Raw genomic sequence first — 12,645 nt, forward strand, 5'->3', positions numbered from 1 at the left:
TTGGAAATTCAAGAACATGCATCGAGCACCATGCCGACCAACGTTGTGTTTACTACAAACACAGACTGGCTTGAAGTTACACGTATACATGTCTGCTTGATTTTTGTTTGCTTTTTAGTTTAATTTAGAATGACAAAAAAGTTAAAAAGAATAGGAAGATACTGAACTAAAAAAGCCTGAACTTGCCTTCCACCCTATGGCATTCATCAGAACATTTAGGGTAACCAAGAGGGATCCTGGGACCAGGGACTTTCAGGTGTATTATCAAAAGAGAGTCCCAGGAAAACAGGGATGGGTTGGTCACCACCCTGTTTCCATGTAGTGATCCAATGTCTCATATTCTCCTCAGCGTTAAGTGTAGAAAAGCAGGTCCAGCCGGATCTCAATTGTCCTCATCTTGGTTCTCACAGGAAAGCACTCAGTCTAACTATGTTGCCTCTGGGGCATCAGAGTGTTGGAGAAGCAGAGACCAAATGACTTCCTGCCATAGGGGATTCCCATAAACATAAGAGCTAAGGTTTAGCGAACATGTACTATGTGGCAGGCATAATTCTAAATGCTTTGCTTGGATTATCTCACAAAAACCTTTGTGAGGTATTATCATTATTACTCATTTTAGAAATAAAGAAACTGGGGCTCAGAGAGGTGCATTTTCTCCAGGTCACACAACTAGCAACTATTATTCTTAGAGCAGACAGTGATCCTTTTATAAGCCAAATCACACCATGCCTGTCCTCAGAATTCTCCAGTGAATTCTCATTTCACTCAGAGTAAAATCCAAGGTCCATATCATGACCCATAAGAAGATCCTGCACGATCCCTCCTCTAACCCACCTACCTATATCTTACCTCATCTCCTATTAGTTGTCCCCTCACTCTCTGTGACACTATCGGACTCTTTTCCCCCAGTGCACCTAACAAGTTCCCACCTCAGGGCCTTTATACAAGCTGTTCCCTCTCTAGGGGCTCATTCTTTTACTTCCTTTAGGTTTCTGCTCAAATAGGACTTCCCTAACAACCCTAGAGAAAACAGCAAACACAAACACGCTTTCTCTCTCTCTTAACACACACACACACACACACACACTCACACACACTCTTTTATATACATTTTTTAAAGATTTTTTTTATTCACTTGACAGAGAGAGCATAAGCAGGGTACAGAGCAGGCAGACATAGAGGAAAAAGCAGGCTCCCTGCTGATCAAAAAGCCCACTGCGGGCCTCGATCCCAGCACTGTGGGATCATGACCTGAGCCGAAGGCAGACGCTTAGCCAACTGAGCCACCCGAGCACCCCTACACCTTCTTTTATTTTAAAGTAGGCTCTTGCCCAGCGCAGAGCCCAATGCAGGGCTCAAACTCAAAACCATAAGATCAACCTGTTCAACCAACTGAGGCACCCAAACCCCAGGCGTCCCACTTCATACACATATTTATGTGTTTGTTCAGTGTCTGTCTCCGCACTATTCACTGCAATACACGCTTAATGTGAGCAGGAGACTTAATCTGTTTTGTTCACTGACCCATCCCAGGGCCCTGAACACAGAAGCTCAATAAATGTTTGACCAATGAATTAATCCATGAAAAAGCAAGGACTGGAGCCTGAGTTGCCCCAACTCCAGAGCCTAAGCTCTGAACCCATTGTTCTACCATCTCCCCTCCGAGAGAGAGCACTCTCATGTTGGGAAGGAAGCTTACCCATGGTGAATTCTAAAATAACATGAACAGGACTTCAAAGAGAGCTTTAGTGAGATAACTTGAACTTACTTTATTTCTGTCTGGCACTTACCTTAATGAGAATGTTTAAAGAAGTTTTATAAGGTTTAAAATCTGAGAAGAGTGTAACAATACGAAACTTCACTTCCTGCTTTGGCTTGTATAGAGACTTGTCTGTTTGGATGAAGACAGTCATTCTCTTGGTCTCAAATGATAAGCGTGTACTATTAGAGAATAAAATCTCATCCTGGGCCCATCCAGTTACACGCAGCTCATAGATCCCATCCGCACTGTTCAGAGGTAGCTGGGGAAAATAAAGAGATCAGACAAATGACATTCTCATTTTGCCTCAAAAGTGTTTTTAATTGTAAGTCAGTCTAGAACATCTAAATCCATAGTATTATTAACAGCAATTGCCACGTTGAAAAACTCATCCCTCCTAGGCACCGACATTAAACAATTTGTATTCCCTCCTAACATCCTGCAGTTTCCTCCCCAGCTAAATCGGAGGGTTCCTGGAAAGGAGGGCTCAACAGCAGTGACCGTGTCATTTCCTATTCCCAGAGCAAATTCTTCCTCATGGTCGCTGTGGGTTGGGATATCTAATATCTTTCAACATTTTTTCCATGTCTCCCTAGTTGAGGCAGTCCACTGGTTAAAAGCACATTTGCACAAGACTTCTTTCCTTGCTGTACTCTCTCGAGTTCTTTCCTACCGTGGACACGCTTCCTGCACCCGCACAGCACGAGTCGCGGTCTTGGAAAGGATAGGGACACTACTGCTGCTCTCCTAAGGCCCTCACTGACAGAATTCCTACCTTCCAGCGTGAACAGACCAGAAGCCTTACTCAACAGTTTGCGTGACCTGTGGCACCTGACGACAATCCTCCAGGTGGGTGCTCCTACTAACACCTGTTTTATAAGCAAGGAAAGTGGGGCTTGGAGGAGTTTGGGAAGTTGCTCCAGGTCAGGAGCAAAGATGCAAACCCACAATGAGCTATGCTACTCTGCTAAAAGCCTCCAATGGCTGGCTCTGAAACATGTCCGACCATTCCCTGACTCTTGCCCCTCTGCCCTTCCAAAGGTGGAGTCTCCTTCTCCAGAGTTAGGGACTTGCTTCTCAAGAAGAGAATGAAGTGTCATAGAAAGGATAGCATCTGCCTGGTTCTCTCTCTCTCCCTCTCTCTCTCTCTCGGATTCTTCACTCTGGAGGAATCCAGCTGCCACGTGATGAAGACACTTGAGATGCCTGCAGGGAGAAACTGAGGCCTCCCTCAGCACCAGCTTGATAGCCTTATGAATGAGCTCCCGTACAGAGGATCCCCAGCCCTGGGGAATCCTTCAGGTGACTGCAAGTCTAACCGACATCTTGCAGTATTCCAAATCAGAACAGCACAGCTCCGCGGTTCCCCTATTCCTGGCCCACAGAAATTGTGAGAAGCCATAAAAGTTTATTGCTGTTTTAATGCCAAAGCTTTGGGATAATCGGTTCACAACAGACGACTTAGCATCCTTGACTCTCAGTTGGTTTTCGTGTTAATAAACCTGCGATTCTAAAACTAAATTCTGATCCATTCTTGCAAATAAGTTTTGTCCACAGAAAGCTCGGAGACCTTCCAGTCATAGTAGCTACCTGGAAGCTAGCAAGATGGCTAAGAATACAGAGGAAATGTCACAAAGCACCAATAAAATGGTCAGCAAAAAATATTTAGGGAGAGAAGTACTGATGTCCACAATTTACCTGGAGATACATTTAAAAAATAAGATGAATTAATGGACAGAGAGACAGAGAGACTTGTTATAGAGCAAGTATGGTAAAATGTTAATGGGAGAATCAGAGTGGTGGGTATAAAAGGGTTCACTATGAATTCCTTCAAGTTTTGTGTATATTTGCAAATTTCTTAATAAAAAGTTAGAAAAAAACAATTAGTAGCATCACACTCAAATAACTTCCAGTGCCAATTTCTGCTTTTCTTCAATAAATATTTATTGAGCATCTTCTGTCTCCAGGTTGTTCTGAGTCTTTGGGATACGACATGAACCAAAGACGGTCACCCTCATAGGGCTGGGAGTCTAGCTTGGAACCTGCATTCTTATATTCCATTTTCTCAAATGATATTTCAGCTCCCAGATTCTTTTAAATAGGTATTTTAATACTAAAAGCAGGACACAGTCTATGCCAGCCTATCAAAGACTTACACATGGCAAAGATTCATAAATACTTCGTGTTTAAAATAACGATATTTGAGGGGCGCCTGGGTGGCTCAGTGGGTTAAGCCGCTGCCTTCGGCTCAGGTCATGATCTCAGGGTCCTGGGATCGAGTCCCGCATCGGGTTCTCTGCTCAGCGGGGAACCTGCTTCCCTCTCTCTCTCTCTCTCTCTGCCTGCCTCTCCGTCTACTTGTGATCTCTCTCTCTGTCAAATAAATAAATAAATAAAATCTTTGAAAAAAATAAAAATAAAAAAAAATAAAATACGATATTTGATAGGATTGATTTTCATGATCTGAAGACAGTTTGATCATTTTTAGGCCCCAAAACAGATAGCGGATTGAAGATTTATGGCAAATCCATGATGCAGTGGCCAAAACTAAAGAGGCCCATTAACCACTAGAACATCGAAGAGTTAAAGAAACAGAAGTAACACACAATGTGTCCAAAAACCTTCTCTCCTATCCATCCTCCTTCAGGGAGCGCTTGCACTGCCTCAGGAGGAGACAGTACTATCTTTCTGCTCCTCTCAGCTACACCTCGCCCCCCACAACCCTTCCCCCACCACACCGATTTGTTTTCTCAACTTCCCTGTTAGAAATCTCACCTCCCTCTCCTGCATACGTAAGATTTACATAATTCAAGATGCTCAAAACCTCAGTGTTAATCCCAGGGCTGGAAAGTCAGAGATGACAAGTGAACCTAGTGTATCAGCAGAGCAGTGGTGACTCTACAAGCCACAGGGCATCACTATATGCCTTGGGGTGTCCCCACAGACTTTGCATGGCTCCAGAAATCCTAAGCCATGGTAGAGACCTTAGTTTTCCATTGTTAACAGTACAAGGGCAGAATGAGGAGACTGAAGAAAACACCATGGATTTTAAGCAATCTCTACGGAAGTTTCTCTCTGTACCAGACCTAGGATGGGTTGTAACCTGCTCCCCACAGTGGAGAGGACACAAGAAGGTATTAGCTCCTGAATCTTCGCTGATCAACTGCCTTCTGCCTTCTTGGGGTCACAATTACTGAAAAAGCTCCCAGGATTGGTAATAAAGAGGCTCCCTCATCAGAGATTTCCATATCTCTTATACAAGTACCAATTATTCGCCCACAGAGATTTGGGACCCCTGTATGTTGAGCCAAGAACAGATGGCTGGAGAAAGATACAATGCCCACAGACGACACTGTCTAGCAGCAGGACAAGAGTCAGGGAGTGCACAACATCAAGGGGCTTTGATCAGCAAAGTATCGATCAGCATCTGAGTTGGGCATGCAAGATTCTCATTAGGCTAAGTCTATTCTATGTATACATAAATGCAAATTTTCTGAGGAAATGATTGCTCTTTGCCCAAGATATGGAAGGAAGGTATGCTCAAAAAGTCCTTGTTGGACGGGCACCTGGCTGGCTCAGTCAGTGGAGCATGTGATGCTTGATCTCAGGGTCGTGAGTTCGAGCCCCACATTGGGCAGAGAGTTTGCTTAAAAATAAAATAAAAATAAATAACAATTTTTAAAAAGGTCCCTTGGTGGGCAAGGAACTAATCTGGGTTGACAAAAACCATCTTGTCCTCTCTAAAAGATCAGTTGTCAGGGAAACTGAGACAACACAATAGCATTTATCCTACTCTACTTCATTAATAATGCTAGTTACTAAGAGTAGTGGAGATTTCAAATAACTTTCAAAATAAAGTTGGGGAATTTAAGAGGAGGTTTCTATTAAAAAATATTTTTAGGGGCGCCTGGGTGGCTCAGTGGGTTAAGGCCTCTGCCTTTGGCTCGGGTCATGATCTCAGGGTCCTGGGATCGAGCCCCGCATCAGGCTCTCTGCTCGGCGGGGAGCCTGCTTCCCCCTCTCTCTATACCTACCTCTCTGCCTACTTGTGATCTCAATCTCTCTGTCAAATAAATAAATAAAATCTTTAAATATACATATATTTTTTAAATATTAATTATACATAAAATAAACTTTACAAACATTTCCAACTTTAAAAGCCACTCCTTCATTTTAAGTTGGACTTCTTTACAGAGAGAATAAAAGAAATTTCTCCTAGCACATTCTCTGCAAAAAGTAATATTGGTATTAAGCATCAATTGTTTTTTAATTTACTTCTTATTAAAAGCTGACTGTAGTGTATCAAAAGTAGAAACAATAGGCTATTCGGATATTAAAAACACATTTGTTTCAATGCAGTCAAAATACTTATATTTTACAGCAAAAATTCGAGAGAACCTTAAAAAACAATTCAAAATGTTACATTTACAAACATGAGATTGCAAGAGCACACTCTGAAAGTTGGGTCTATTTTAACTGAAAACTCGTAACAATACAGAACTTTCTATTTTTGCCAAGAATGATCACATTTTCCCAGACACTTTATGACTAGGTCTTTAAACTTCTGTTTTACTAGAAAAGGGATATAGTCCTAAATATAATCTCCAGTAAAGCTTTCAATAGATAACTGCTATATCTACAACAATAGAAAAGGCATTAATATTAAAGACAAATACAGGATGTTGGAGTTTGTATTTCACACAGTTAAGACTTAAAAGAGTCAGAGCAGCCAAATTCCAGCTTAATGATAGTTTGGCCAGGTACAGTTTATAATAAACTGACATTACTGGAACAGGCCCAGGGGCCCTCATCCCGCCTGATGCCTTCCCTGCTCACCCAGCCCTTCTACACTTTCAGCCTGTGCACCTGCAGGCTTCTCTGAAGAAACGAGACAGTTGTACTTTAAACTGTGGTTCCTGGGGGTGCCGGGGAGGCTCAGTCACTTAAGCATCTGCCTTGGGCTCCGGTCCTGATCTCAGGGTCCTGGGATGGAGCCTCACCCATGGCTCCCTGCTCAGCAGGTAGTGTGCCTCTTCCTCTGCTCCTCCCCTGACCCTCAGGCTCTCTCTCTCTCTCTCTCAGATAAATAAATTAAATGTTTTTTGTTTTGTTTTGTTTTAAAGATTTTATTTATTGGACATAGAGAGAGAGAGAGAACACAAGTAGGCAGAGAGGCAGGCAGAGAGAGAGGGGGAAGCAGGCTCCCCGCTGAGCAGAGAGCCGGACATGGGGCTCAATCCCAGGACCCTGAGATCATGACCTGAGCCAAAGGCAGAGGCTCAACCCACTGAGCCACCCAGGCGCGCCAAATTAAATGTTTTTTAAAAATAAAAAAATTAACTGTGGTTCATGGACTTAAATCCCACCACCTTCTGCTGTAGGACTATTGTATTACATAGGATTTACTTTAACCACTTATTAGAAAATTCTTTCAACAGCATATGGCCAGCTTCTAATGTTTTAGGGTACAAGAACACAATGCGATGTTTCATTATCACTTAGATTGGGTTTCCTCCCTTCCACCTGCTTTGCCTCTTTTTCCCTACTTTCTATTTAACAGTAGAAAAGCAGTTTTATTTCTTAGTAAGGAAAGCACAAACATAATAGGTAAGAAATAATAGCCATGGAATATAAGTAATTTTTATAAAGCACTGTTTGGCTGCACTGTATTCTCTAAGAACAACCCCACTCCACCCCCAGCAGAAAAATGAGTGTGATTCCTGAATATGTTTCATCAGTAACCTTCAGGAAGTAATGGAGGAAATGGGGGAACCTGGCTCATCAGGTAATGCTGATTCTACATTAAGTAGAAAGTTGTTCAAAAGAAAACCACCGGTCTACATTAAGTAGAAAGTTGTTCAAAAGAAAACCACCGGTCCAAGGTGAACCAGCTTGCTCCCAGACGAGCAAACTAAGATTTAATGGCAGTTTCAACTTCTCCAGGAGTGGACTTTTAGGACAATCAATCTGGAACTTTCTGATAAGCACCCATGAGGTAATCTGTCACATGAGCCCTCTCCATCCCCACCCCCCCCAAAGGAAGATGAGGTAATCTACAGGATAAGACCCCAGGCCCTTCCCCCTAAAGGAAGGTGACCTTGTCTGGAACAATCCTTTCTTTTCTTTTGCTAACAACTTCCTTGCCCCACCCTCCTTCCTACAAAAAATCTTCCACATGGTACAACTCTGGAGCTCCCCCTCTACTTGCTAGATGGGATCCTGTCCAATGGCTTATTAAGGCCAATTAGATCTTCAAATTTACTAGGCTGAGTTTTGTTTTTTTAACAAAGTCACCAGTCATCTATTCTCAGAAAAGTATACTAAATGGCATCTCTTGTTGGATGCTGTGGTCTCCATTCTCTATTGTACATTCAAAGTGTGAAGCTCCAAAACAAAACATAGTCATAAAAGCACAAACTTCCAAATCAAAGCTATGACAAGTAGGATCAGTTCACAAACAGCATGTAATCATCAGGTTTTATGGCTTTCTCAACAAAATAATAACCCCTTTCCACTTCTATAGGAAATTTTACAGCACTTTCACATCTTACTTCATCTCTAGGGTATCCCCTATGAAACAGGAGGCAGTTTCTTTATCCCCTTTTCCAGGGCTGGGACAAGGGTGAGGTGGGTGAGGCCCTTGTCCCAGGTGCAAAACTTAAAGAGGAGACAAAAAAAATTCAGCAACCAAGATAAATAAATTTTTAATATTTAAAATATTTTAAAGTAGAAATAATGCAAAAAACTAAATTATGAACAACAACAACAAAAAAATTTCAATAAAGACAGGATCAGTATCATCAATGCCTCAGCCTTCAGTAGAGCTCAGCGTGGCACTCCACTTTTCCAGGACAGAGAAACTGAAGGACAGAGTGATCATTACACCCTCAAAACTGTAAGGTTTTTTAAGGCAGGTGCCTGTGTTTGTGGCAATAGTCCAGGCCAGTTTCCCTCAGTGAAGTTCCCTGTTTTACATGAGGAAAATTTCTGCTATGGGTTTGAAGAGGCTGATAACCAATCTCCTTGCAGTAACAGTATTCTGAGTCTAAAGGTGAATCTGAACTCAAGCCAAATTCACAAGGGGTGCAAATTGATATAAAGGCCAACAAAATATTAATTTTTTTGTTTCATTGGTCAAAGCAATGTATATTTCTGAAACCAAATTTTTTTTTTTCTTTTTAAAGATTTTATTTATTTATTTGACAGAGAGATCACAAGCAGGCAGAGAGGCAGGCAGAGAGAGGAGGAAGCAGGCTCCCTGCTGAGCAGAGAGCCCGATGCGGGGCTCGATCCCAGGACTCTGAGACCATGACCTGAGCCGAAGGCAGCGGCTTAACCCACCGAGCCACCCAGGCGCCCCCTGAAACCAAATTTTTTAAATGGATACTTACTGATGGAAGAGTAAGTGTCTTGAAAGAGCCTAAAAGCAAAACAGGGAAGAAAAGAGAGTCATAATTTGAATACGATGATATACTACACAACTCCGAAGACTTTCCTAATACTCTTTCAGATGGAGAAGGAATCATAAGCTTACAGAATCGTAAACTTATTTGATCAAAACAAAACAATTATGTGAAAGCCCAGAATACCTGAGAGATTACCACAGAACTTCGTGCCAAAGAATTAAGGAAAGCTAAGCCAGACTTAAAAAGCCATCAGTGGGTGAATCCCACCCCCCAAAACTAGCTTAAGTTCTTCTTTTCTTTTCCATTATCATTTTTGTTGTCATTGTTGCTGCTGTTCATGTTGCTGCTTTAAGGTTCTGCATATTGGAGGGACATTTGAATCTGTGTCGAGAAAGAAACTGAGGTTTATTTATGTTCTCAGACCCTCATGATAAAGGAAGAAAAGGAAGGCATTAGTCACATTCAGGGGTGGGCTGGGACTCATCACTGAGTCACTGGTATTAGAGTGATGCAGACTTCTTTTCATGTACAGTTTCTAAACATAGGGCTGTTAATTTAACTCATGCCAATTTCTCATCAGATCTAATTACTTCAAGGGAAAAAATGTTTCAAGTTAAAAATAAAAGAGTACTTATCCAAAGGTCCTATTTAAGTGACATGAATTCAGAGGTGATGATGGACCCTCACAGTTCCTTCATTTAAGAAATACTTGTGAATATTTAAGAAGTATTTACCACCATGAACAAGACAGACATGGTCCCTGTCCTCCTGGAAACCACATGTGTCTATCCTATAGAAACAGACAAATACCAGAGCAGAGCACAGTACACAGCAAGGGTTAAGCAAGTGGCCTCTGGAATTAGACTCCACCAATTCTATACTCATCAACCATGTACTAGCCCCATCCTTGAAAGAGTTACCTGATTATCTGGGTTCAATTTCTTCACCCATAAAATGAGCATGTTAATAATAGGACCAATCTCATAAAGTGGTTGTGAAGAATAAGTATGTTGATATCTAGAAAGTGTATAGAACAGTGTCTGGAACGGAGGAAACACTTGATAAATGTAAGTCACTGTAGTGCCAGAAAACTTGGAAGAGATCTCCTCTGTGGATGTCAGCGTGCCTCTGTAGCAGGGTCTTCCCATTTTCATAATGGAGCACTCAGTCGATCAGTACACATCACCAACGTCAAGTTAGATTATCAAGTCATATACATACATGCACTTTCTCACCCAAAATACTAAATATTAGAAAACCTTAGTTTCTTAGTTTTGCTCAATAAAATAAAAGAAGAAAAAGTTAGCACGTTTTCTGCCTACACCCTTATAAATGGTCTTGCACAATCCCCAATGTGTGCACACCCACCTGAGGACCACTGCCCCAATGGGCCTGCGTGAAATACAAATATGTTTTTAGAAGCAGATAAGCAATTCATCAAAATCACTTACCACCTAGCACAGACCAGTTTATCCAATGACTGTCACCATAGGAAGCAAAGAGCAGGACTCTTAAATAACAGGACACTGGACAAAAAGTGTCTTGAAAAGGTGACAAAGAGAAACAACTGAACAGATACAGCACAACACGAGAGGGCTGCAATAAGGAGAGGACAGAGCCCACCCCACAGGGACCAGGAGAAGGCTCCCAGAGAAAACGATGCCAGAAGTCTAAGATTGTAGGATAAGGAAAAATTAGCCAGATGAGAAAGGAAGGGAATAGTTTCCAGGCAGAGCAGCAGCAAATGCAAAAGAGCGGAGCTCAGCATGAGTCTACAGAAGAAATGAACTGGCAGGGAGAGGACTAGAGAGATGAGGCTGGACGAGATCCTGAAAGGCCTTTTGCACAGAGTGAGTCCTGGCTGGTATTAAATATCCCAAGTTATGCCACTATCCCAAGTTATGCCACTATCCCAGCATCCTGATGCAGCAATTGTCCTGAATCGTTTTGGTTTAGTGAAATATTGATAAGAGATGGGTTTAATTTGCACAAGACTTAACTTTGAAATATTGTAATCATGCTTTGGTATTATCTCAACTTGTGGGAAGAAACTTCTCCTCATTAAGTTCTTCTTTTTAATGGGACAGCCATATTCTATACTGAACTGAAGTAAGATTTGAGAAGCCCTATGATATTGCAGCCACTGAACTTGGTCAAACAGTCAAAAGAACCACAAATACAGACAATTTACTCGACAAGTTTTGTGTTGTAAAAATATTTGTTGAAGGGAATCATAGTACTCTCCAGGCAAAAAGACAAACCCTGTAAAATATTTGGACTGAAACATTTAAATAGTTCAAATATGCAGGAATAGATGGAATTGAGAACATCCTCCATAGAGCAGAATTTGCTCTGATCTTAACACATACCTCAGCAGACGAAGAGAGTGTGTTCTCAATAAAAAATATACCAACAATGAACAAATGCAATTTGAAACTAAAAATAATACCATTTACCCTAGCATCCCCCAAAAAAGAATACTTAGGTATAAATCAAATGAAACGTGTGCAAGATCTATATGAAGAGAAACTACAAAACTATGATAAATGAAATCAAGAAAGGATTAAATAAATGAAGATATATTCAATGTTCATGGATAGAAAGACTCAACATTGTCAAGACATCAGTTCTTCCCAACTTGATCAATGCAATCCTAATCAAAATCCCAGAAAGTTATTTTATGAATATCAACAAACTGATTCTAAGACCCAGAATAACCATCACAATACTGAAGGACAACAAAAGCTGGAGGACCGGTACTAAGAACTCCAAGACTTACTGCAAAGCTACAGTAATCAAGGCAGTGTAGCATTGTCAAAAGAATAGACAAACTGGGGCGCCTGGGTGGCTCAGTGGGTTAAAGCCTCTGCCTTCGGCTCAGGTCATGATCCCAGTGTCCTGGGACCGAGCCCCGCATCGGGCTCTCTACTCGGGGGGAGCCTGCTTCCTCCTGTTTCTCTGCCTTCCTCTCTGCCTACTTGTGATCTCTGTCTGTCAAATAAATAAATAAAAACTTAAAAAAAGAAATAGACAAACTGATCAATGGAACAGAAGAAAGAGCCCAGAAATGGATCCCTACTAATATGGTCGAATGATCTTTGGCAAATGAGCAAACACAAAGGAATGGAGCAAAGACAGTCTCTTCAACAAATAATCTTGGAACAGACATCCACATGTAAAAAAAATGTGAACCTAGACATAGCATTTACCCCCTTCAGAAAAACTGACTCCAAATGGATCACAGACTTAAATATACAATGCAAAACTATAAAACTCCTAGAGTATAACACAGGAGAAAACCTAGATGACCTTGGTCTTTTTAGATATAAGACCAAAGATACAATCCATTAAAGAAACAATTCAGGGGCGCATAGGTGGCTCAGTCAGTTAAGCATCCACCTTCATCTCAGGTTGTGATCACAGGGTCCTGGGACTGAGGGCCATGTTGGGGTCCCTGCTCAGCAGAAGGTGGGCTGGGGG

At 41.6% G+C, this 12,645-nt stretch overlaps 1 protein-coding gene across 1 annotated transcript in view; it reads right to left on the reverse strand.

The window, feature by feature from the left end:
- The window catches only part of LOC111152340 (CD109 molecule), a 128,326-nt gene that overhangs the window by 98,568 nt on the left and 17,113 nt on the right, over window positions 1–12,645 (reverse strand). The window contains exons 3-4 of the mRNA XM_022510840.1: window positions 9,151–9,179; window positions 1,791–2,021 (exon numbers count right to left, since the gene is read on the reverse strand). Coding sequence (XP_022366548.1) covers window positions 1,791–2,021; window positions 9,151–9,179 — 260 coding nt within the window. The remainder of the gene's footprint in view (window positions 1–1,790; window positions 2,022–9,150; window positions 9,180–12,645) is intronic.

This window comes from Enhydra lutris, unplaced genomic scaffold (genome assembly GCF_002288905.1).
Source record: "Enhydra lutris kenyoni isolate GAN:26980312 unplaced genomic scaffold, ASM228890v2 scaffoldscaffold28, whole genome shotgun sequence".
In the NCBI taxonomy this organism is placed as follows: Eukaryota; Metazoa; Chordata; class Mammalia; order Carnivora; family Mustelidae; genus Enhydra; species Enhydra lutris.